The following is a 26,012-nucleotide window of genomic DNA, read 5'->3' on the forward strand; positions in this document are numbered from 1 at the left end:
CACACACACACACACACACACACACACACACCCCACCCCTTACCTTGAGGTCAATGTTGAGCAGCCAGGTGAGTTTGGTCTTTGAGGGGCTTCCAGCCAGGGGATGGAGCACCATGCAGGTGGGGCCATGCTCAGCTCTGCCGGGTGAAGACACGTCAGGTCAGGGGGACAAGGCCGAGTTCTCGAACGCTGACTAGTCTTCCCAGATCTCATTAGAGAAGTGTCCTTTTCCAAGGGTGACATTTAACAGTTGGCACGGTTACTAGCTCATCAGAACAAATGCTGATTGGAGCTGGAGCTGAAGCCTGGAGGCCTCCTGCGGTGCCTTTTAGTTGCTGGATGATGGGGAGGTCAAGGAAGGGTCCAGGGTGGTGCTGGGGCCCCTGGGAAACTCAGGTAGCAACTGTTCTAAGTGGTATGGGTTCTGTTTTAATCAACATTACAGTGGGACCTGAGCATACCAGCTAAACCTCAGTCCTACTTTTTTTTTTTAATCTTTATTGGAGTATAATTGCCTTACATTGTTGTGTTAGTTTCTGCTGTATCACAAAGTGAATCAGCTATATGTATACTTATATCCCCATATCCCCTCCCTCTTGTGTCTCCCCCTCACCCTCCCTATCCCACCCCTCTAGGTGGTCACAAAGCACCGAGCTGATCTCCCTCTGCTATGCGGCTGCTTCCCACTAGCTTTATATTTTACATTTGGTAGTGTATATATGTCCATGCCACTCTCACTTTCTCCCATCAGCCCTGCTTCTTGTTTTAGAAAATTACTAAGGTTCTTAAACTTGGGGGGAAGGTCAGGACAAACTGGTTATGTAAGTGTGGCCAGTCTTCCCCGCACTGCGATGGAAAATGAGACTTCCTCTGTGAAAGGTAGCTGAGGGTAGGAACCAAGGATTGGTTTCTTAGAGCTGGGGATGCATCACACACTTGGCAGATGCATGTCCCCAGCCTGTGTTAAAAAAGGGAGCTTTTGAGGCTGCTGCCAGTGTTACCTGATGACGCCCTTCTGCTCGGGCATCTCCCCGTAGTGTGTCGCCATGCCAGCCAGCACACACACGGAGCCCCGGCGCTTGGTACAGCGCACACTCACGAAGTCTCGGGGCCCCACAAGGTTTCCTGCCGCCTCTGCGGCCAACTCGTGAGTGATGACTGTGTCTTTTCCAATCTTCTGCAGGACCTGCCAGGCCACAGAGAACCAGAGTCACTACTCAGCCAGGTGGGGGGCCGAGGCACACTGCAGCTTACAGCCCCCTCCCGACTGCTGTGGCCATCCTTCCGCCTGGGCCTCCCCACCTTGATCTCCTTGACATTCGGGTTCCACTCGCCCATGGCCTCCATGTGCTCCACGAGCTCTTCGTAAAGCCTCTCCATGGGCTGGTCCACTACCACCTCCAGCCGGAACACCTTGCCCACGTCTGGGATCACTTTACTCAACACTTCGTCCCCATTCGCCTATCGGCAGGGAAGAGAGGAGCCCCAAGGGAAAGGTTAGAAAAAAATATTCCCGGCCTAGGACACGTAGACAGTGCCAGGCAAGGCAGGAGGGGAACAGCCAGGGGAACTCTAGGCTAAGCCTGAGTAAGCCTGGAACCATCTCTGATTAAGGTAGAGGAGGTCATCTTTCCTGCTGCCTGCCTCGTACATCTGCTGAGGACTGGGGAGGTAACCTGCCTATTCCCTGGGCCCTTTCTTCCTGGGTGTAAATGTTGACGGGTGTGGGTAAGGGCCACCTGAGAAGGCCCTTACTTGACTTCAGAAGCTCAAAGATCCTGAAAGAGACGCACCTGGGAGCAGGGAAGGTGGTTTACAACCAGCTAATTTCACACATAGGTTTTTTTTTTAAAAGTCCAGTCCCTCATTTTACACCAGAGGGATGTAGGGCCAGAGAAGGTCAGTGAGATGCCCCAGGACCCTTAGCTAAGAGCATTGCTGGGCCTAGATCTCAGATTTCCCAACTCGCAAACTTGTAGTCTGTTAACTCTGAGAACTTGGAGAAGGAAAGATCTCACCTGAACTTTGGCCAATGGGCAGAGTGTGAGCTTTTGGTGAAGATCAAGCTGCCAAAGCCTCGGTAGAGCCGTTGGCCTTTAACACACACCTTGTTTCCAGCTCCCAGTGAAGGGGCAGTGCTCAGGAGCAGAGTGCCCCAGAGGGCCTTGGGCCACCTGTATCCCAGTCCAGCCCTGTTGACGGTGAGCCCAGGTCACCCCTGCGAGGTCAGCCATAAGGTGGGCTAACAGCACAGACACTGTGCTTCAGCACTGGAACTTCTGACTCCGGGGGATGAGGCCTCTGCTGCCCCTGGAGTCCCCGTTTTGCATGGTCTGAATGGGTGTACAGTGCATTTGGAGGGGAGCTAGGGATACAGGAACAACGTTTCTCAAACGCGAGTCTCCAGGACATCTTTGTTGGGGTAGAGGGGTATCTTGGGATATATTCTTGGGAAAGAATTCTCAAAACTGCTTGCTACCCCGTGACTGTTGCACAAGGCCGGACTTCTGAGAGGAGCAGAGACCCCAGCTGGCCTTGAGCATGGCCCGCGAGGAGCTGTGGGTTCCTCCGCACCCACCCTTACCTGCTGGCTCTCCTTCTTCCAGCCCTCCTGGTCACTGAGGATGCCCAGGGCCCTCTGCATGGCCTCCTCTCCCTGCTGGATATAGGCCAGTTCTTGGTCGCTGTAGAGAGTGTCTTCCAGCTGAGAACCTGGACACAAAGCCACGGAAACACTGAGCTTCCTAGCCTCCCGCGAGCTTTCACCCCTTTCATCTCTGAAGAGCCCAGACCAAAGCCATATGGTTCAGCCTGCAGGTTAAGTTAGACATGGGACAGGGAGGGGGTCTAGCCATGAACAACGCTATTCCCATCAAGGTGAGTGAGGACGCTTGGGGGATGTGGGGGGAGGGACCAGAGCTACATGCACATCGTTTGCCCCCCCCACCTGGAGCCCCCCGCCGCTGGTAGAAGCCCCAGAAGCTTCAGCATTTACCAAGCAGAGAGCCGCTACGCCGAACCTGGTTAATCCAGGCAGCTGGGGTTGGGGCCCCCGGGGCCCTCCGGTTCAGCTCCTGGCCGATGGCCAGCACAGCCTGGTGCCTCAGCCCTGCAGGGAAGGGAGGGAAACTGTCGCTTAGGAGCAGAAAAGCCCCTCAGAGAATGTTCCACCCCTTCATCTCATCCCAGAGGAGGAAGCTGGCCTGGGGCAGAAAGTGACTGGATCAGGAATGACTCCAGGGCCAGAAACCTGCCTGCCTTCTGGGTGGGCCGGGCCTGGAGGCAGGGGCCACACTCAAGCTTGCTGAAGTTTCCTTCTTGAAAAGGAGAGAAGCTTTGAACAACCTGTCCTGCTACAGAAGGGGAATTACAGACACCTGTCCCCTGAGGTCTGTGTGGCCTCTGCGTGAGTAACTGCTCCGTGTGCCCGGGCGTTCCCGCTGATCTAGAGAGAACAGCCCCACGCCGGGTACAGGTCTTTCCAAGTGCAGCTTCCATCTAAACAGTGGCCACCTGAGCCCAATGTAATTAGAAAGGACTTGCTTAGGTTTGTCTGTGGTCCCTTCAGCGATAGCAGGGGACTGACTCCAGTGACCCTGGTTTCCGCCTCCTGACTGATGACAGCGAGACTCCCCACCCCACCCACCTTCTCTCTCTATGTGCTCCTCGGCTGTCTTACTCCCCTTTCTTGTCCTTTGTCCCGTCTTCTGCCTGCCCTGCCTCAGGCTTGCCAACATAGCTTCCTGGAGTCCAGGCTGACTCCTGCCTCTGCCACCGCAGCTTGGACTTCCCTGGCACCCTTGGTACCCATCCTAGAGACAGGCAGAGTCAGGAAGAAGCTAAGACAGCTTGGAGCCCTGGAGGGGAGCCCGGGGATGACAGAGTCTGCAAGGCACCCAGGAACCTTCGTATCCAGCTGCGTTCTTCAGCGCGGGGGACACTGAGGTATGGGAGGGGAAAGGCTTGCACGGGCTCCCCCAGTGAGCGGCACCCCTGGGGCCTGAGTGGCCTGTCCCCCGCCCCCCAGGCCCACACCTTCCCCACTAGACATTGCCTGCGGGCTCCTGGTCGGCCGGACAGGGGGGCCCCAGGAGCTCACCCTTCATGTTGCGCACATGTCGGTAGGAGCTCCCGGCGCACAGCTTAAATGTGGCGAGGAGCATGGTTCCCTGGTGGTGGGGCAGGCGTGGAGGCTGGTGGTGGTGCTCTTGGCTCCTCTCCTGGGCCGTCAGGGTTGGCCTCTGGGTCCTGCAGCCGCGGCCGGACCGTGCGTCCTGCGCCTTAAATGCCTCCAGCTGAAGGCTGTGTTTCATCATCAGGAGATAAAAAAGTCATCACTCATCGTGTAAAGGAAGGCACCAAGGATAGAAGGATTGCCTCACAAGGAGCCTTTGGCCATTTGCGGGGAGTGCGGGTGGGGGTGGGGAAAGGGCTTGGGAGGCTGGTGCCTGACCAGGCTGGATGGAGGGGAGAGAAAAAAAGGAGCAGCAGAGGTCAAGGCAATTTAGAAAAAAGTATGCACATGTGACAGTGGTTCTCAAGCAGCAAGCTGTTTAAAATGCAGCTTTGTAGCCCTCATGCTCAGAAATTCCAGATTTAACAAGTCTAGAATTGAGGCTCTGAAACCTGTATTTAAGAAAAATTTTCCCAGGTGATGGCCATGAAGGTATTCTGTGAACTGTACACTAGGCTTGGAGAAGCTTTGCCCTGGGAGAGCACCCAGGGCTTCTGATAGGGTACAGGCAGGCAGAGCTGGCAGAGGCCACCCAGCCCCAGGACGAGGGGCCCGAAGCCTTGGGAGGAACGGCGCTCCTTCCCCCCCGCCCCCCGGTTCTGCAAGAATCAAGTCATCGCCCCTGCAGTCGCTGACCTACAGGACACCCTGAAAGGACTTCAGGAAGGTGATCAGGATGAGGCACACTGTGCTCTGGGGAAACAGGCAAAGTGAGCCCTTAGTTACCAATATTATAATGCTTTAGAAAGTTCTTATGAATCTGGATTCTTACATCTTCTCACACTTAGAAAAGCACTAAAGTCATGAACAGAGAAACCCGTTGCTTGTGACCAGGAGCAACCTTCTACCAAAATGTGTGCTTGAGTGCAGGTACCCTTCCCCTAAATCACACATAAGCCAGCGTCCCCCGTACCTCTCCCTCTTTAGAGCAGTTCCTCAGAGCTATCTGCGAGGCTGTTTCCCAGGCTATAGTCCTCAGTAAGTCCCCCAATAGAACTGAAACTCACAGCTGTCTTGTACGTTTTTTTTCAGTCGACAGTTTTGCTGACCGTGAAGGAGCACAGAGCTAACTTCTCTCCTCTGTCTGAATGAACACTATGAGGATTCAGAACCTTGGTAGCAGCAAGGGCCTTTTATTCCCATCCACCTCCTCAGCGAGTCCAGACGAATTTGGGTGAGTTTCTCCTGGTTCTCAGATCTCCCAATAATTAGTTGATAATCCTGAGTTTTATTTGGTGGTGTATAACAGGTACCTGACGCCCATTTGAAAGATACTGGGGGAGTGCCCCCCACGCCCAGTTCTGCCTCCAGAAAGACACTGAATGGTCTGGACTGAGTGACTAGGTGTGAGGCTGGCCAAATGTCTTTTCTCAATTAGGCCAACTAGGGGGTGTCAGAAAGCCAACCACTGACTAACACCCCAGCCAGATTGATGTAAAATACATACGGAACTTACCTTAACAAGTACTTACTTAATTGGGAACTAACCACTGAACTGGGTAAGAAATTAAAGAATTCTAGTGGAAACCCTGATGGCTTAATAAAACTGTTAAAGGATCAAGATCAAGGATTAGTTACAGGGCTTCCCTGGTGGCGCAGTGGTTAAGAATCCGCCTGCCAATTCAGGGGACACGGGTTTGAGCCCTGGTCCGGGAAGATCCCACATGCCGCAGAGCAGCTAAGCCCGTCTGCCACAACTACTGAGCCTGCGTGTGACAACTGCTGAAGCTCACATGCCTAGAGCCCGTGCTCCGCAACAAGAGAAGCCACCACAATGAGAAGCCTGCGCATCACAACAAAGAGTAGCCCCCACTCGCCACGAGAGAAAGCCGGTGCACAGCAACGAAGACCCAACGCAGCCAAAAATAAATAAATAAATAAACTTATTTTAAAAAATTAGTAATATATGACTGATAACTGATGAATATGGTTATAATTTTTATGACTTTTTGTCAGAAGTATTACTGGCTTTTAATCTTTGTTTTCTAGGTATAAGGAAACCTTAAGCTAAGTATGACTTATAGCACCTTGGTAAATTAGACCTCTGTAAGCAGAACTGAAACATTTATCTTTTCTTTCTACTTGATCCCTCCAGAAAGTGGAAACTTTCAGGTTCCCAGTAGCCTTATCAGGTGAATAAGGAAGGTCAACTCCTGGCAGGTGCAAGAATGTCAAGGTATTTTGGAGACCTTGAGAAGAGAGGAATTCACCCAAATCTATAGTTATTGTGGCGGAATCTAATGGCAAGCCCTTGGCATGGCTTTCCTGGCTCAACTTGAGAGGCCTTTTAAAAGTTCAATCTGAAATTCCTTATGAAAAGTTCCAGGAAAAACAATTTAGAAGAGCCTATATAATCAATTACACTTATGTAAATAATCAGGCCAAGTTTATTTTGCAAACAAATTAGCCTTAATTGGGCTATATTTGGTAGAAATGAAGGTGATTTTAGAGAAAAAAAAAGTTCTAGTGGATATTAAGTTCTAATGTTGTCAGTTGTCTTCCAAGTTTGTACTTACTGCCCAAGGCTCACTTCTTTTGTTGGCTCCTCGTTACATTATTGTGAAGTTTAATTGAATTATTAAAAGGACATTGTAATTTTGTTTCTGGAGCTTATCACAGTAATCCTTGGATGAAGATCAGATGCCCCATGACCTGTAACAAGATTACATATACTAGAAAATATATCATTTAAAGGATTTTCTCCAACCTGTATAGAAGGACCCTCCAATGAAAATAATGACAACTAGGCGACTTGATTAACCAGATGAATAGTTCTACATAAGATCAATGATTGTAACAGTGTAACCCTAGATATGGGAAGAAGCAGTAAGAGAGAAACTATAACAGACTAGTAAGACTGTGATGGGCCAAGTTCAGTAACAGCACATTGAGTGGCCTATATCAGCGAAATCCTCACCAGACCTAAGAATGAGCCTTCCTAGCGCCGTGGGACAAATTGGTCGTGAAATGCCTCCTAAACCTTGGTCAAAACTATGACCAAGGGGAGGGTACTGCCAACTGAGGAATGTTGCCCACCATCCAGTTCTACAGCCCCTGCAGTCGCTGACCTATAGTTACCCCTAGAAGGACTTCAGGGCGAAGACCGAGCTCTGGGAAAACTGGCAGAACTGGCCCTCAGGTAGTTAGAGATTTTCAGGAGAAAACTTTTGTGAACCCGGACTCTTGCATCTTCCCTTACTTAATAAAGCACTAAAATCATTAAACGAGATACCTGTTCCTCGTGACTAGCAGCAACCTTCTCCTGAGACATGTGCTTGGTTGCACATACCCTCTTCACGTAACTCACACATTCTTCAGAGCAGTTCCTCAGAGCTGGGAGGCTGGCTCCTGGGCTACAGACCTCGGTAAGTCTCCAAACAAAACTGAAAAGTCACAGCTCTCACATTGTGCATTTCAACTGACGGTGGAAATGAGCTGTTCAAGGTCACACAGCTGGTCGGCAGCAGGTCTGGGATGACAACCTTCAGCCCATCTTTTCACGGCTCCTCCTGCAGCCCCCCGACACTTCGTGTGTTCAGCTGTTCAATTGCTGATGCATCCATTTCTATCAACAGCCTTTACCAAAGCCCTGTTTAGGGTCAGTTCCCGTCTCAGGGGTTAGTTCTGTAGCAAGGATGACACCTCAGGGCTGAGTCCTGTCAGCTCACAGAGCAGAGGGGAGAACAGGGCCAGAGACACAGAGAGAGGGGGCCTGGGCCTGGCCATGCCCCACGCCCTTCTTCATGCTTTCCCGAGTAACATAGGGCCTGGCATGAGCTGAAAGGTTCAAAAGACAGGGTATTGGGGTGCCCAGCCCAGTCTTTCCACTTTGGGGGGCCCCGTGGTCTGAATGGGGACTCGCGAGAGGCCCAGTCTCTCCTCTGCAGTTCCCACGCTCCGGTCCAGGCCCAGTGAGGGGGATCTCATTCCAGTCTGCATGCTGGTCTCCAATGACATCTTTCCCTCTTAAGGTTGACCTTGAGGTTGCTTCTGAGCTGGATTCACCTGACAAGAAGGTCGGGGGTCGAGAGAATCACATTGAATTTGGCCCTGGTCCTGGGCCTGCCCCCCAGGTGAGAGAGTTCCGTGTCCTGTCACCACTGCACGGAGATGGAGGGAAGGGCCCCCACCAGCTCTTGCTGTCCCCCTCACTCTAGAAAGGACGAAACGGACAGGACCTGCCTGGAGCCAGGCCGGGTGCCTAGTGTCCAGAGGGAACAGTTGAGTCCCACACGCCCCCTTCAGGCCGTGCTGGCACAGTGGGATGCGGCTAGCGACCCGGAGAAACGCCTGTCCCGGGCTCCGCTCCGAGCAGTGGCTGCCTGGCGGCCTGGCCTGCCCTCCAGGGCCCCCGCGCCCGCCGCCCGCATTAGCTGTGAGGCCTTAACCACCCAGCCTTCTGAAACTGGCTTGTCCCTTACTGTGGGTCCCCCTAGAGGGGCTGTCTCGATCCTGATTTGTGTCATGGCATGCGCGTGTTTGCTGTCTCGTCTCTGGGGCTGGTTCCCCTGCCCTCCCAGCGCTCAGCTCCCGGCGGCGGCGGCGGCGGCGCACGGCAGGTTCCTACTCCTTCTCTAGAGGGAGCAGCTGGGGAGCTGACTCTGACTTAGGAACGCTGCCTGTGGGCTTTGTTTCCAGCCCTCTCAGAGTCACAGGGAAGCTGGCACCAGAGGGAGAGCCTTGGCCTCTTGTTTGTCTCCGGCCCGAGCCAGCGGCGTGGAAAGAGGTCGGAGGGCCCGGGGGGAAGGCAGCAGGCTAGCCGCCACAGGCTTCTCCTTCGTCCTGGCCCACGTGCGCCCTCGTGCACACGTGCCTCTCGGTGGGGAGGGGAGGGGTTACCACGGGACAGGCCAGGCAGATCACGTTCAAGGCCCTGCCATTGCTGTCCTGGGGAGAATTATGTCCGTCGTGACGGGGAGGAGGTGGTATGGGGAGACTGCAGGATCGGGCACAGGCTGCTGCTGATGTCAGAGCCTGCCACTGACTCTGGGATGGGTGTGGGGTGCCAGTGACCTCCTCCTGGGCCAAGGTTCTCTTCCTCAGCCTTTCCAGGCTGAGCGCCTTGTTAACTCTCACGGTCCCTCTGAGCAGGAAGGTAGGCAGAGAGGTCTGGGAATTCCCTCTGGTTCTGGAAGTTCTCTGTGTCTGGCTTTGCTTTTGGATGAGGGCAGAGCCCCCAAGGGTGGAGACCAGTGGGCACCGCAGGCCGGGAGGGAAGAGATGCGGCCCAGGCCATGCAGAGTGCTGGACAGGCAGGCCCAGGGCCGGGGAGGGAGGACCCCACTCATTCACTCAACAATCCTTTGATGAGTGTCCACTGTGTATGTAGCTCTACAGTTACAGGGGAAAACGAACCATGGGACCCCCTATGGGGAGCTGTAGGGCAGATGAGGAGGCTCAGAAGTACAGAGGAGGAAAAAAAAAAAAGTACAGAGGAGGGAGCACCTGACAACACAGGAGGAGGAAGGGGGTGCTTCTGGGGGGAAGTCAGATTAGGAAGGAGTCAGCCAGGTGGGAGAGGGGCTGGGGGCCAGGCGCTCCAGGTAGAGCATGGAGCGGGCGGTGGTGGGGGGGTGGAAATCTGAGGGGTGCTCAGTTGTGGAATGTTTGTAGGGCGCGGAGGGAAGTCAAGGCTGGAGAGAGAGGCAGAGGTCAGAGCCAGCCGGGTGGGCGTGGGAAGATTCCTCCGCAGGTGCCCAGGAAGCAGAGGCCAGGAGTTGAGGAGGGGACCTGGAGCTGGTGTGGCCCCGCCCCGAGGAGGTGAGTACTGGGCATCGCCAGCGGCCTTCGACCTCGGGCGTGTGGGGAAGCTGTGGATTGGAGGGCAGAAAGCACAGAGGTCAAGTTCAGACAGACTTCCCATCCCACTCCCACCACTTACTTTATGGTTGGGAGCCCCTGCCTTCAATCTGAACTTCCTCATCTATAAAATAGCAGAGTATGTTTTCTTTTTCTTTGTGTAATCCTCTCAGGGTGGTTATAAGGCTTGACTAAGGTAACAATACATCAAGAGCCCCCAGGACCAAGCCCCGACTTCCCAGCCAGTGGCTGGGCCCTTGTGACTGCCCCCAGCCACCCTTCTCGTCTTGCCCAGCTCAGCATGCTCCCGAGATGCCCTCCATGTTCAGGGCAACTCACAGCGTTACCCCCTGAAAGGCTTCCCTTTGGGCACCCCGTCCCCCTACTCTTTAGTTAGAATTCAATACCTTTGGGCCCCCCCGACAGACATTTATCACAGTATCAATAAGACTGTTACGCATTCCCCACACACACCTTTTTTAAAAGACTGTTTTAAGAGCTGTATTAGATTCACAGAGAAACTGAGAGGAAGGAACAGAGATTTCCCGTAGACCCTCTGCCCCCGCACCTGTGATCCCCCCTCTTTCCGTGTCTGTGAGCTCCGTCCATAAGGACCTGTAAACGCCATGAGGACTTAGATCCTTTCCAAATTCTTGATTCCCCAGCACTTAGCACAGTGCTAGATAATTAATAGATACTGAATAAATGTTTAGTGTAAATGATTGGGAAGCATGGAGCCTGGCACTTTGTAGGTTATCAATAAGTACTGATATTCTTCCAGCTCTTCCTTCCTGCTTATAGGGTATATGCTTATTTAATATCTAAAGAGTGGAGTGTTTTCCCCCAAAGGGGCCATTGTGAGAGGGCAGCAGAAAGTTAAGGCAAGTTTAACTTATTGGGCTTGAGGTCATTATGGATTACCTCCCTTCAGAGAATATTTCTTTTTAATAAATTTATTTTTATTTACTTATCTTTGGCTGCATTGGGTCTTTGTTGCTGTGTGCAGGCTTTCTCTAGTTGCGGCGAGCGGGGGCTACTCTTCGTTGAGGTGCGTGGGCTTCTCATTGCAGTGGCTTCTCTTGTTGCAGAGCACGGGCTCTAGGTGCGCAGGCTTCAGTAGTTGTGGCTTGTGGGCTCTAGAGTGCAGGCCCAGCAGCTGTGGCGCACGGGCTTAGCTGCTCCGTGGCATGTGGGATCTTCCCGGACCAGGGCTCGAACCCGTGTTGCCTGCATTGGCAGGCGGATTCTTAACCACTGCGCCACCAGGGAAGCCCGGAGAACATTTTATGTAATCCAGCACTTAATTCCTCAATTTGAGCTTGTTGCCATTATGTTATCACTCTTTTTTTTTTTGGCTGCGCCATGTGGCATGCAGAACTTCCCCATCCAGGGATCGAACCCACGTCCCCTGCATTGGAAGCACGGAGTCTTAACCACTGGACCGCCAGGGAAGCCCTGTTATCATTCTTATTTGTACAGAGGAGACTAAGTGTAAGCTCAGTGAGAGGATGGAAGGCATCCCATGAGTCTGGGGGGACTCAGCAGATGATAACGGCTGGCGTGGAGCGCTCCTGAGCCAGGGGTGGCTCTAAGCTCTTCACACGTGTTCACTCACTCCTTACCACCACCCAAAGAGCTGGTGCTATTAGATCCCCATTTTACAGACAAGGAGCTGAGAGGTGCCGCTGGACCAAGTTCGGAGAGCTCTGAAGTGAAGAAACCGGGACACACAGCCTGTGCTCTTCACCTTTTTTTTTTTTTATTGAAGTATAGCTGATTTACAGTGTTGTGTTAGTTGCTGCTGTACAGCAAAGGGACTCAGTTACACATACATATATATATATATATATATCCTTTTTCATATTCTTTTCCACTATGGTTTATCACAGGATATTGAGTATAGTTCCCTGTGCTCTACAGTAGGACCTTGTTGTTTATCCATTCTCTGTATAATAGTTTGCATCTGCTAACCCCAGACTCCCACTCCATCCCTCTCCCACCTGCCTCCCCCTTGGCAACCACAAGTCTGTTCTCTATGTCTGTGAGTTTGTTTCTGTTGCGTAGATAAGTTCATTTGTGTCATATTATAGATTCCACATATAATTGATATATGGTATTTGTCTTTGTCTGGCTTACTTCCTTTAGTATGATAATCTTTAGGTCCATCCATGTAGCTGCAGATGGCATTATTTCATTCTTTATTATGCCTGTGTGCTCTTCACGTTTTAAAATCTCCTGTTTCTCTCTGAAAAGCAGGGCCCATATTTGCCTCTCATGCCTGACAAATCTCAGGGTGATGCTCAGCATGCCCAGCTATCCCCTTACGCTGGTTCCCTTGTCCTCGTCTGCCTGTTTCCAGCAGGTGAGCCAGGGACGTTGGCAGGGGCCACAGTTAAAGCTCTCTGTCTTCTGTAATAGCCTAAACCAGAAGAGCAAACTGAAGGCAGGTGGGCTGAGTTGAACTTCCCAGGTATTTTATTTGACCTGCACACTATTTTTAGAAAATTTTGAATTAGTTGCCAACACAAAATGTAGGGACAGAAAACAGATCAGTGGTTGCCAGGGGCTGGGGAAGGAGGGAGAAGTTAAATTCACAGGGGCAGGGGTGATGGTGATATAACTATATGCAGTTGTTAAAACTCACAGAATTGTACACTAAAAAGAGTGAATTTTACTGTATGCAAACTTATTCGTCAATAAAACTGGGTCTTAGGGATGAATTCCCAGGCAATCTGGGTTTCTGACCTTGGATACAGCCAGCACTGGGCCCTCTCTCTTCCTTGTGGTTCTAGCTGCTGGCTGGCTGGTGCTCTGACACCACTCAATGCTCTGTGTTTCCGGAGCAGCAGCATTTGAGACCATTTTCTACCCCTGGGTCCTGCAGCAACCGCTGCTGAATGTCTGAAGTTAGGGGGAAAAAATTTTTTTTTTTTTTTTAAAGGAGAATAGGTGCAAAATAGGAGGTTGAGAAGAGGCAAAGCAGTGAAGTGAGACATGAGAAAAGAAGAGGACTTGATTTTATTTTCTGCCCCCAAGGAGCCCTGGCAGAGCTGGAGGAGTAGACAGGTAAGGGGAGTGCGAACCAGGGTGGACAGCCCCAGAGTTTTGGGACAGGTAGGTACGTGCCATTTTCTAGGGTGGGTTTCCTAATTCTTTCAGGCTAGGAGGTCTTGGGTCAGTTAACTAGACACAAAACCTGCTTCACTGGCAAAAGCAAGCACCCATGAAGCAGTCTCTTGCTCTTTATCCCCAAAGGGGTAATATGCAAGGTGGAGGTGGGGCACTGCAGTTGGGAGGAACACAGACTGAAGAGTATCTGTTGCCTCCAGCAACCCTGACAAGTCCTCCCACACCCCCAGCCCCGTTTCCCTGGGATGCTCTTCCAGACGTTGGCACACCAATCATCTCCAGACTCTTCATGCCTGGGGGGCTGTGGTCTCCAGTGAGGGCAGTAAGAGAACATCTCCACATTCAGCGTAAGGATCTCTGCTAATCACTCCACTCTGGGATGCTTGGTGAGTCCTGCGTCCTCATCCTTTGAGGCCTTACTGGTCTCTGAAGCATCTTATCTGACCAGCCTGAATTCACTGCATTCCCCATCCATCCATCTGTCCATCAACCCATCCTTCAACCCCAAAAATATGTACTGAGACTTGATATATGCCCCGTATCATCCTAGATGTGGGACTACAGGAGTGAACATGACAAAAATCCTGTCCTTAAGGGTTTACATTCTAGTGGGGGAGTGGAGCAGACTGTAAAGAAGTGAAACTTATGTTGGATTGCGATACTTGCTCTGGTGAAAAGCAAAGCTGCCAAGGATATAGGTGGGGGGAGGTGTGCTATTTAAAACAGGTCGTGAGGGAAGGATTCTTGCAGTTATTATCTGGAACAAGTATGTCCTAAGCAGAGAAAACAGGAATTCCGGCCTCGTCCAGGGCCTGCTGCATCTGCTCTGCCTGCTGGCCTGCACCATCTGCCGTCTGTACCTCGCTCTGCCTGACCTGCCACCCATTCTCCTGTGAGCAAAACTGAGGCCACTCTCCAGCCATCACATCTGTGTCATACCCCTGGGGTTCATGCTGACGTGGCATCCCTGAGAAGCCCTGCACAATGGGCAGCATGAGGGCATCTGGTTCTGCTAAGTATCCAGGGCCTGTTGGGAGTTTATCCGAGCAGCGGGGGAGAGCAGATACTGTGGCTTAAATTCAGCCGACAACATGCAACGTAAGGTCAAGGGCCAAGGAAAGGGGAAAAGAACAGCTGGGAAAGAGAGAGAGGCTGCTGTACCCAGTTACGTCAGAATAAAGATCGCCAGGAAAGGGGCTGCAGTAGATCTTCCTTGTTTGTTTGTTTTCCTTGAAAGTGGTCTCATGGGAACCTCTATTGGAAGAAACTATTAAAGACAAAACAAAGGTCTAGAACTGAGATTGATTCTGAAGCCTGATTAACAGTAGAGGAGTACCCGCAGTGGTCCAGGAAAAAAGCGCGATTTCAGTACCTGCAAAAAGCCTGGACTGGACAAAGCTGAGGGCAGGCCGTTGCTCTGAGCAGCAGGGAGACGAACAGGAGGGAAGCAGGGAGTCTCATTCCACCCTTCAGCTCTGACTCTTTGCTGCTGCCTGTGTGACAAAGGTCTAAAGGCAATACGTTATTACGCATAACAACTGAAGCCCAGCTATGGCTTGGAAATTCCTGAACTACTGTGGAAATTCTCTCTTCTTTGAACGTAAGAATAAATCATGACTCTTTTGATTGCATTTGGAATTCTGTTTGAATGAGGTTGAAAAGACGAGTACAGTGAATCCGAATCTCTTGAAGTGCCGGATATTCTGAAACAGTGGTGCTCAGAAAAAAGCAGAATGCTTACAGAATGCTGTAATTCTGCTCTCAAAGAACATCTTCTTGTAGTGAAAGTTAAGACACCTCTTCCACAAGTCTTCCGTTGTGTGGGAAGTTAATAACAAATTCCGGCTATTCAACAGTAAGGTTAGAGATGAAACACGCTAGATAAATCATTAAGTTCGACTGTTCTTCACAAATTTGCTACCTTGAAACCAACCCAATAATGAATAGCTCAGAAGTCTGCATTTGGGGCAGTTTTAAAAACACCTGAGCTCATAAAATGTGGTATATTTAATACTATAAAATAACTCAAACATAGGAATTGGCTATAAATATCTTCCCTGCAAAGAATGTCTTTGCTCAACAGACTAGAAGTATCTGGAATAATTTTACAGTTAAAACTGAGAATCAGGGAGGATAAGTGACTTGCTTGAGCCCAAGGTGCTAGAGAGAACAGAGTCCAGGTTTTAACCCATGTCTCCTGTACCCTCGGAAAGTACAGCCTCTTAGGCTTCCTGTGTGATCAACATCATTCCAGAAAAGGGGCGTCACTTGGCTTGGCTGAGAATAACCTAGGCATATCAGTCACTGCAACACCGTTTTATCTGTGCTTTTTGATCACAGCATACGAGGCTCAAGACTCAATCCAAAGGACTAGAAAACCTCACGAAATTAACAATATTTAGAGAAGTCGTTATGTGGATCTCAAGGGAACGCAGCTGGGATAGCTGTTGGTGAAGCAGAAACAGCTGCTTCTCAAACAAACACCAGCTTCTCTTATAATCAGTAAGTGCAAAACTTCACAGAAAGAGCCCTCTTCAAGCCTGAAAACTTGTTTTTCTTATCAGAAAAAAACATGACAAGGGGAGAAAGGAGGACCCACAGGATATCTGGTATGAAAATATTCCTTCATAATGAACTAGCAGGTTGGAATTGTGACAGAAGGGAGATCCCAGCATGTGTGTGCATGGACTGCTTATACCTTTGAGGGCAGAAATTTAATGACTATTCACTGAAGGCAACTCAAACTTGGGAAATAATAACATTGCAATTTTGAGATTCATATTTTATTTACAAGCAAATGAAGAATATTCCCTGTAACCACTAATTTGGGGTGAGAAGAGCAATATAAAGAAGTAGCTGCTGGCTCCACAGTGACGTGTGAAAGGAGTCCATGCCACTGTTTCTTTAAACGATTTTGTTATTAAAAAAACGGAAACAAAACGCACGATTTCTTCATGCTGCATATGTGAAAGAATTCCAAATAAAAATGACTTTTCAAAGCTCTGCAGTCTCTCGTCAAATGTGTCACTTGGTTTGGTGACAGCCCCTGCTCCCCAAGAGCTACAGCCTCTGAGCAGAAGACTTAATACTCATCAAGAGTATCTGCTCGAGGGATGGACAGGCCTCGATCCTTCAGGGCCTGGACTTTCAGCTTCTCGGCTTCCAGCTTGGTCTGCTGCTCCACCCTCTGTTCTTCTAGGATTTCTTCAATAGACACTTGCTGGAGGGGTGTGTCACTCTCCTTTTCTAAGTCCTACAAAACAAGCAGGTTTGGAAAACTTCACCTGATGACCAAGAATAGAAAACATCATAGATCTAAAGGCAAACCGGTTCCTAAATGGATTCCTATATCTGGCTTGGGTTATTTTTCGTACTTGAGATAGGGCAGAAATATCCTATGGACAGATAAATTTTACAAAGAAATGGCTGGCAATGCTCCTATAGAACACATATGAGTGTGGTTTAACAGGGATCAGTATCGGCATGTATAACAAAGCTTTCGTGTATCCAAAGTAAAGTCCTACATTAGACAAGTACTCCTCTTTAAAAAAAAAAAAAAGATTAGGACTGCTTACAGCTATTTCCCCAACCCCAGGGAATCCAAGAGAGAAGGTAATGAGGTCAAGATGGCTTAAAATAAATTTTGTATTTATACATAATCAAAGTCAGCCTAATTTCTGGGGGTTTGTGCTCAGTAAGAAGGTAGAGAACATTGATTCAAAGTAGCACCACCACCTCCCCACCCCCCACTGGCCACGCCCGGTCCTGGCTCCATCCCCAGCCAAAAGCAATAAACTGTCCCTCTGTCGCATTAACCAGGAGTTGTTACATTATAACACAGGACTTTTTCCCCCTCCATGGCAACAAGTCTTCTAGAGAAAACCTCAGCAGACCAGTTAGGTTACTAAACCATTTTGGCCTCAATGTATTTCTTGCAAAATATTGGCTACTTTTCCCACTTAATATGGCATAATATGCTTAATATTTTTATTTTTGAACACTTTTCTAAACATTTGATAACCAATTTTATAATGTAGAACCTTGCTATAAAATTATCTATCTACAGGGCTTCCCTGGTGGTGCAGTGGTTGAGAGTCCGCCTGCTGATGCAGGGGACACGGGTTCGTGCCCCATTCCGGGAGGATCCCACGTGCCACGGAGCAACTGGGCCCGTGAGCCATGGCCGCTGAGCCTGTGCATCCGGAGCCTGTGCTCCGCAATGGGAGAGGCCACAACAGTGAGAGGCCTGCGTACAGCAAAAAACAACAACAACAAAAACACACATACAACAAAACAAAACAATTATCTACCTACAGACTCAGTTCACTCTCCTTAAGATGAGTATACAGGTGTCACTCTGTGTTTTAGTAACATGGAAAGCCTATACCGACAGGGCATTCTTATTTCTCATCCTCCTCTCTGACTTTTAATTATAAAATTCTGGGAAGGCATCAACACATACACAAACTCTCCAGACGTTCCAGCCGACCACTGGATACTTATCTTCAGATGCTGCTAAGGCCTCAGAACCCGCAGGCAGTGACACAGCAGATGGAGGACTCTCACCAGAAAGGTTAGAATGAAAGCCACATAAATTACATAAGCAAGCCCTGCCCTGGGTCAAAAGTTAACTGCATCCAGCAAAATATATATCATCAAGTGTAATCTTCCCTCACAACCCAGGGGCGGCAGGAGGGAAGATAATGTTCTTGGCTTAGTGTACTACTTCTTGGGCTTTTCAATATTACGTGCTGAGCTGTTCATGTGGTTATGGTAATGCTGTTTCCTAACAATCAGCTTATTACTTAAGGCTGTGTGTCTCATCATCCTTGAGGTAGAATCCAGGGACTCTGCAAACAACTGAATGTTTACAGAATCCAAATAGCTTCTAGGTTTGAGTTTTCCTAGAATTGGTTCATAATGTCTTCAAACTGACTACCGATTCATAGAACTATGTAAGCATTTCCTGAACCATATTTCTTTAATGGTACCACTATAAGAATTCTGCAGCATCCAAACCATAACATACAAAAAAAAGAGCACTTTTCTCCACAAAAGGGCTCCCAGGAAACAATGAAGCTTCAAGAATAAACACAAGTTCACTTCTCTTCACATACATCTACACAGGGGCATGTTTGTGCCAATGTAACTGGCAGAGAAAGTATGGATGTGGTGTTTACTACTGTACAACTGAAGCACAGTATGTGTGGGTATTTTAACTTATATCTCTCCCCCGACAGCAAAGTAATACATTTCCTCTTTAAAACAAAGAGGTGACAATTCCCACTGCTTAAACATACACCGAAACCAAAAATATCAACCACAACAATATTTTTAAAATTATAAAAAGTTATTTCATAGCAATACTTGGACAGTATCGATTAGTTGTTTCTAGCTGCTTCCGACATGAGGTCTCTGAACGAACATGACCCTGGCAAAATTACCTCCTTACTTTCTCAAATGGTCTCTACCGTTAAAAATAGCTAGGGACCAAACCACTTCACTCCAAAGGCTCCTGTAAACGTGATTTAAGATGTGGCTGGGATTGAGAAACTCTACTGAAAACTTTAAAGATAAAAATCAAGCAAACGCCAAGGTTTGATTTTCCCGGAAAACCCAATACTCAGAAGCATGAGGACCAAGTCAAAGATATTAAATAAAGTACTTTTCTTTTAAAGTAAATGTCTCATGTAAAATGTGAAATCAAGTTTTATTTTCTTTAAGAATGTCTGAGTACTTCTAATATGTATCTTGGGGGGATAGTTTTCTAATAGTTCACACACACAGACATATAGACCTACAGTAACACCACTTTAGAGGATTTAACTTTTAACCTGCCAGCTGGCTTTCCTGACAACAGATAACAGGTACGTCTCCTCCTTGGCTGGGAGCTAAGTATGCAAGTGAAGTTGAGCCCATCCTCGGAAAGTTAACAGAAAGGCTTCTTCTGCAGCCATTCTTTCCCCCTCCCCCCTTTAAAAAACATAGATATCGCATTGTATATGCAGTGTGTCTTTCCCCCAAACACCACTAATTACCTTTATGTCATGAAAAACCATTTGTAACCAATTGTCTAAGTGACTGCAAAATATTCCAGTGTTAGCAAGCCACACTTCATTGAATTATTCTTCTCCTGTTAGGTATCAAGCTTCAATTTTCTATTAGAGCTAACAATAACAACATACTAACGAACACATTTGTGTGGGACAGTATTTACATATATATATTTATATATATATATATCTACGGCTGCTTCGTGTGGCTTGTGGGATCTTAGTTCCCCAACCAGGGATTGAACCCGGGCCCTTGGCAGTGAGATCGGGAGTTCTAACCACTGGACTGCCAAGGAATTCCCATGTAGGACAGTATTTTTTATGATATCAGGTAAAAATCAATGGTAGTTTGCTGCCAATGGGATCAAAACCTTTAAAATGCCAGGAGGCACTGAAACAAAGTTAATTGCTCTCTGTAGCTTTCCTTTTACAATGTAGCTTTCCTAAGCTAATTGGGTGGTTTCCTTGAGAAGCTGGGTGAAGGTGGAAAATATATTTTTTCCTTCTTGAAAAGACAAAAAAGAAACCTAACTGGCATGATTATCAAGAGCCATAGCAGCTTAACAGTTTTCACTTACTATTTCTCCTAGTAGGACCACATTTTCTCCTCTGACCACAAAAATCCCTCGAGGAATATCACCGTATTTTTTGCCCACATGAATACGCTCCACAGTCTGATGTAGCACTAAGTTAGCTATAAGTGTACAGGGAAGAAACAAAGATATTTAGTTCAAATTACTTTATAGGTAAAGGTCCATTACTCAATTAATCAGTTATTTTGAGTAGAAAAGATTTAGCTGAACATGATTTTCAAACTTTCTAGTTCTGGAAAAAGCTAAAATTTCAAACAATCTCTTCCTACTACATTGAGACAAACCACTTAGGAGACTTTTAAACAACTGCAAACTGAGAGAGTATTTGGGATTATGTTGCACTAATAAGGAGGATGGTGGAAATAAATGAAGAAAATTAAATTCATTATGAGTTAGTTGCTAATATCAACATGGCTATAAGAAAATATAAATGATAGGGCATCTGGAAAACTCTAAAGCCCAAACAACTGCAGAAATTAAAACTCTGGGTTTTTTTTTTGGAAGGAAACCGTTTTTCTATGTTGTGTGGGTATGTGTGTGTGATGATTTACCGAAGATTTAACTTTGTTTCAGTACTTAGGATTCATTATTCATTTAACCCAATGTAGGTATTCATGGATTATGATATAACGGTAACCTATTTTTTCCCTTTGTCAGATAACCATAATCTGGTAATCTGAGAGTAAAGTCACTATTTACCACTTTTCCCTCATGTAGTCTGATGAATTTGACTTAAGGTTTAGAACCACAATCTGTGAAGAATAATTCCTTTTCCTCTTTCAATTGGTGCTGTTTGTCTTACGTGAAGAAACGCAGTATCTGTGCTCTTATTGTCTATAATTCTTACATGTGTTTCAATTATGTTGTTTTTCCTCAGTCCCAAAGCCACTGACCTAAGCAGATGTCCAGCAAATGCTGATATGAACTGAGAAGTTCCTTAAGACAGAAGCAAATATAAGGTCTCTTTAGAAAAATGCAGGAGGCAAAACCAAGACCAAGACCTTGAGTCTACTGTATCCCAAGGTATAAAATCCTGAGCTTAATGTTGGGGGTCCCTAAAAAGCTTCAGCAAAGGCCTCTGACCCACTTTTCATTGGACAGGGAGGGATTACCTTCAGGGCAGGAACTGCTTTGAAGAGTAGTCACACCCAAGCCAATGTACAAATGAGCAGCTTTTTCAGTGGACTGAGTTTATTTCTATAATCTGGCTCCCTCTAATGGGGAAAATAAAAAATAGTCCAAAACACGGTCAGCGCATGTTCTAGTGAAAACCAGTTTTAGAAATACAAGCTTGTAAACACAAGCTTTTGAACCACCTAATTGTAATTTAGAAAACAATGATGTAATGATTCAAACTAATATTCCATTATGCCAGACACGTGAAAAAAGTTACAGACAAATAAACTTTGATATGAAACAACACAAAAATACAGTGGGCAGCTCTTATTATCCAGAGTACAGGAGAAGTCCGTGACTAATACGTACCAAATTGATCAATGCTTCTTAAAAAGCCTATAAGCGTCCTTCCATCTCGAAGCAGGACCAAGTGCTTTTCTGGGGAGAGGAAAAAACATCTTTAAAAAATGCACTGTTGGGTCTTCCCTGGTGGCGCAGTGGTTAAGAATCCACCTGCCAGTGCAGGGGACACGGGTTCTAGCCCTGGTCCAGGAAGATCCTACATGCCGCGGAGCAACTATGCCCGTACGCCACAACTACTGAGCCTGTGCTCTAGAGCCCGTGAGCCACAACTACTGAAACCCGTGTGCCTACAGCTCGTGCTCTGCAACAAGAGAAGCCACTGCAATGAGAAGTTCGTTAGCCTGTGAGTTTACAGGGTAACAACAAAAACAAAGTTCATAGCAGATTAAGCTCTACCACTTCCTCTTCCAGTGTATTTAAGGTAGAGTTCACTGAGGAATTAGAGGGATGACCCCGGCAGCACGGTGTTTAGATGAGAAGACCGGTGATGGAAGAATCCAAGGGGGCGGCAGAGTGGGGAAGGACTGGGCACGTAGTCAGGGGGCCTGACTGACCGGTTCTAGATGCTGATGCTTGACAGTTAAACCCTCTCAGTATCATGTCAGTTTCTATACCTGCAAATTTGGAAATTGAATCTAGGTGATCTTTATGATCTTAATTCAAGAATTACTTTCCCCTCAACTGAGATGGAGAGCTTCTATTTCACACTCTGGAATCAGGGAAGGTTTTAAATTAAAAAAATACCTCAGACATGCAGAATGAGGATACTGATAATAAAACTAGAGCAAAAGTTCAATAAATTTATGGAGAGCTATATGCTGTTCTGGGGCCTAGATATAGAGTAGAGTAGGGGTCCCCAACCCCTGGGCTGTGGACTGGTGTCCGAGGCCCGTTAGGAACCGGGCCTCAAGGCAGGAGGTGAAAGAGTGAGCGAAGCTGCATCTGCCGCTCCCCATGGCTCCCCATCGCTCGCATTGCCACCTGAGCTGTCCCCCGCCCCGCCACCCCAGTCCGTGGAAAAACTGTCTTCCGTGAGACTGGTCCCTGGCGCCAAAAAGGTTAGGGACTGCTGCGGTACAGAATAACATTTAGAGTCACCAACCTTATGAACTTATATTCCTGGTGGAGAAAGTCAAACAAATTTTAAAAAATGCCCTGTAGTGGGTAGTCTAGCAGAATAATAAACAAGATAGCAGGATGAGAAAAGGAGGGGAAGAAGCTACAGAAGAGAGGGTGGCCAGGGAAAGCTCTCTGAAGGGGTGACCCTGAGCTGACACTGAAGAATGAGAGTCAGCCCGTCACTAGAATAGGTAGCGAAAGTCATTCATTTGTTCCTTAATGCCACGGATAAAGTACTTTCTAGATGCAGAACAGAGGAACAAGACAGTGATTCTTTCCTGAAGGAATTTATAGGCTTTCTGGGTCTATAATTAAGCACCACAAGAGAGCAAATCTTAATTATGTGAGACTGAGAGAAACTATATCTAGCTGGAGCAGGTATCTGAGTTGGACATTTTTGGCCATAGGAAGAGTGACAGGGAAGGGGAAGAGGAGGGAAATCTGTAATTTAGGCAGAAGAAAAAAGAGCTATGTATCCAAATGTCTGGCTAAAAGCTGAGGGTGTGAAGGGAAATAACAGGAGATGAAGTCAGAGAAGTCCTGGGAGCAGAGGCTGAGTCTGGATGTGACTTTCCTGGGAGCAGAGGCTGAGTCTGGATGTGACTTTCCTGGGAGCAGAGGCTGAGTCTGGATGTGACTTTCCTGGGAGCAGGCTGAGTCTGGATGTGACTTTCCTGGGAGCAGGCTGAGTTTGGATGTGACTTTCCTGGGAGCAGGCTGAGTTTGGATGTGACTTTCCTGGGAGCAGGCTGTTTGGATGTGACCTTCCTGGGAGCAGAGGCTGAGTTTGGATGTGACTTCACAGGGAATGAGAAAACTCTGAAGATTAAACTGGCAGAAAAGATAGAACAGTTTTGAGGCTAGACCCAGAGTCTGAGACATGAAGAAGAGACCTGAACCAGAGAAGAGATGGGAAGGGACAGGATGGGAGGACCAAGACACTGCAGTTATAAGGGATGGGATTTGTCAGCCAAGTGTGTTTGTATATGTGGGTATGTGTGAGAGAGTTGGGTGCTGAAGAGATGAGTTAAAGAAGATGTAGGAATTCTGAGTCATTATGTCAGGGAGGACCATTTACCAAGAGCTGGGAGTAAAAGAAGCAAGCTCAGTGGAAGATGATTAGCTGTAGTGATTCTGAAGTGGTATCAGGACACCTATGTAGAAATGTCAACTGGCAACTGGAGATGTAAGACTGGCCAAAGAAGTCAGGATCACAGCAGTTTTTGAATAAGTCCACAAAGAGGTGATATAATAATTAAAGTCCAGAAGCCCTCCTAGAGATTTAAAGAAAGAAGCAAGCCAAAGATGGGACCTAACTGTCCATCTATTTTAGGGAACAATAACGGTTGCAGAGGTAAGAAAATCAAGTACCAGTGTTGGAGAAATCAAGAAAATGAAGAATCCCATGGTAACGGTATCACAGTGTTGCAGAGGAGACGGAAGAGCTTGGAGGAGTGCATCAGAAGGTGTCTTTAAGACTGCAGTTTCAGTAGTGTGTTGACAAAAGAAATCAGATTGCAGGGGTAATAGAGGTAGGTGGTCTATTGCAGGTGGTCAGGAAGTAGAGTTAAAATGGGAGATTACTCAAGAGGTTTGGGGGTAAAGATGTGAAAAAAGGGATGGGAATTTGATGGTGAAACACAACTGAGAAAAAATTCGACAGACAAGAACATACACGAAGGGGAGGATTCAGAGGGGGAGTGAGAGAGGATATGAGAGCAACAGGGTATTAATGGAAGAAGGTTCCAGAAGCAGTGAAAGGAAAGAGAAATAAGACACAAACTGAAAGGGAGGAATACTTCCTATTCAAATGAGAGGATGGGTGAAAATACAGAAAGACTGAGGAGAGTGTCTGAATGTCACAGTGAAGGGTACATATGAAATGGTTTCAAATCTTTCAGTAAAGGAGGAGCTTGGAATCTGCACAAAAGGGGTTAGAGGCTTGAGAAAAGCAATTATTTTTAGTAGAATGGCAGGATGTGTTAGGGGCCTCAAATAATTCAGATACATAACAAGAGAGGTGAGGGCAAAAGGGCATCCTCAGATAACTAAGACTGAGGATTTCATCACCCATTACAGACAGGCTTGTAAGTGGTTATTCATACATGACTTTGGTTCAACCTACATTTCCCTTCAATAGCAAAATCACTAATTTGGATCTAAAAAGTGATTTCAAACGACAGGAAGAGAATTTAATCATAAACTCACTCTTTAATTTACATACATAGTAACTGTAGAGATTTCTGTAACTTGTTTGGAACTGTGTGTAAACCGTTTTGCAGCAATTACAAGTTAATGAGACAGATCACACGATTGAGACTTTTAAAATGTTTATGGAATAATTCACAGATGAGAGTTTGGAAAAAGGAAAGACAACTGTACAGAAGTCAGCTCCTCTTCAGGACAGTGACTAGGAATAAGGGAGGTCTTAATAAATGCGAGAGAAAACTGTCTAACAGAAGAAAAAAGTAAGTTTGAAGTGAGTGACTCAAATCTTTCTGGAAAAGGCAATACCTGGTCCGGCAGTGGTCCCTATTACCATAACCCTAAAGTCTAAATACCCTCAATGGTAAAAGAAGATTGCAAACGGCCACACAGCATAAATCCTATGCTTAGTGTTAATTAAGTCCAACTGCTGTTGTATTACTCTTTTTGTTTCTTGAAGAATCCTTTCTCTAAGAATTCTCATTCATCCACCAGTAACCACCTGGTACTTCGAAATGCCGCAGGTGGGAGATGATGCACCGAGGAGGCGGCCAACTTTCACACTTGGGCCTCAGCTGCCGCATCCCTGAAAAGCAGAAGTGAATTCTACAGCTTGCCCGGGGGCCGGTGAAGGCTCCGAAAAACAGGATACAGGGAGCAGGCTAGGAGGTGGGCAAACGGTGTGTCCCGTGGCTCCTGCATCCTGTGGAAGATGCCAACGCCGGACGTCCAGAACCTTACTAAAAACACACCGCCCCCAGCCCAGACTCATTCTATGAGCTCCCTCCTAAGAGGCACCCTCCTGGGAAGAAGGGTCTCACCCCAGACTTCACTAGGAGGAGATGAACTACTCACTGTCGATGTCCTCGATGAGGCTGGCGGTGCCGGGCATATAGTTCATTTTGAGTTGCGATAAGGCTGCAATGTATAGTGGCGGTGGGCCAGCGCGTCCAACACGTCCTTCCTCCTATCGCAGTCGCCGCCTCGGCGGGACCGGGACAGGAACCCGGACCCGGACCAACTCCTCGCCCCGGCTTTCAGCAGCCGGGGCCTGCAGGAAACGCCACCATATTACCCCCACCCACTTCCGGCATCACGTGCCCGTCCTCAAGAAGAGGCGGGGCCGTAGCGCGGTCCTGGGATACGCTTTCCGCATCCCTGATAAGAGGGGAAGAGGAATCTAGATTGGATAGACAGTGGGGAAATGTGTTCTCCCTTTTAAAGGAACACGGTGCCGCTCCTCGTTTTCCTGCTTCCCAGACCCCAGAGCCACAGACCTCCGCCCTTCCACTCTCAGGACCCAGAAGCTGAGGGGGCGGGACCCAGCCTGGGATTGGTTGTTGCCGGCCGACCCCCCCCCCCCCCTCTCTTTGTGCCGGCCGCCCCCCCCCCCCACTTCTC

General features: G+C 47.9%; 2 protein-coding genes across 2 annotated transcripts in view; both read right to left on the minus strand.

Moving 5' to 3' along the window:
* The window catches only part of STAR (steroidogenic acute regulatory protein), a 5,741-nt gene extending 1,524 nt beyond the window's left edge, over positions 1 to 4,217 (minus strand). The window contains exons 1-6 of the mRNA XM_007448318.1: positions 4,100 to 4,217; positions 2,996 to 3,109; positions 2,585 to 2,712; positions 1,303 to 1,461; positions 1,002 to 1,186; positions 44 to 137 (exon numbers count right to left, since the gene is read on the minus strand). Of these exons, the coding sequence (XP_007448380.1) occupies positions 44 to 137; positions 1,002 to 1,186; positions 1,303 to 1,461; positions 2,585 to 2,712; positions 2,996 to 3,109; positions 4,100 to 4,163 (744 nt within the window). The 5' untranslated portion in view covers positions 4,164 to 4,217. The remainder of the gene's footprint in view (positions 1 to 43; positions 138 to 1,001; positions 1,187 to 1,302; positions 1,462 to 2,584; positions 2,713 to 2,995; positions 3,110 to 4,099) is intronic.
* Positions 4,218 to 15,929: 11,712 nt separating this feature from the next.
* Positions 15,930 to 25,699, minus strand: LSM1 (LSM1 homolog, mRNA degradation associated). Its single transcript, XM_007448319.1, has 4 exons — positions 25,467 to 25,699; positions 21,294 to 21,362; positions 19,794 to 19,909; positions 15,930 to 16,415 (listed from the first exon to the last, which is right to left on the minus strand). The coding sequence occupies exons 1-4, from the start codon at positions 25,510 to 25,512 to the stop codon at positions 16,245 to 16,247; spliced, it is 402 nt and encodes a 133-aa protein (XP_007448381.1). The 5' UTR covers positions 25,513 to 25,699; the 3' UTR covers positions 15,930 to 16,244.
* Positions 25,700 to 26,012: the final 313 nt, after the last annotated feature.

This window comes from Lipotes vexillifer, unplaced genomic scaffold, assembly GCF_000442215.2.
Source record: "Lipotes vexillifer unplaced genomic scaffold, Lipotes_vexillifer_v1.1 scaffold1166, whole genome shotgun sequence".
NCBI classification, from domain to species: Eukaryota; Metazoa; Chordata; class Mammalia; order Artiodactyla; family Lipotidae; genus Lipotes; species Lipotes vexillifer.

Bases quoted from the DNA above. Each gene is read 5' to 3' on its own strand.
- LSM1 (XM_007448319.1), bottom strand. From the start codon at position 25,512: ATGAACTATATGCCCGGCACCGCCAGCCTCATCGAGGACATCGACA. The intron at 21,363-25,466 runs GTGAGTAGTTCA...TCCTCTCCCCAG, and splicing joins CCTCATCGAGGACATCGACA to AAAAGCACTTGGTCCTGCTT. The intron at 16,416-19,793 runs GTAAGTGAAAAC...CTTGTTTTGTAG, and splicing joins TGGTCCTACTAGGAGAAATA to GACTTAGAAAAGGAGAGTGA.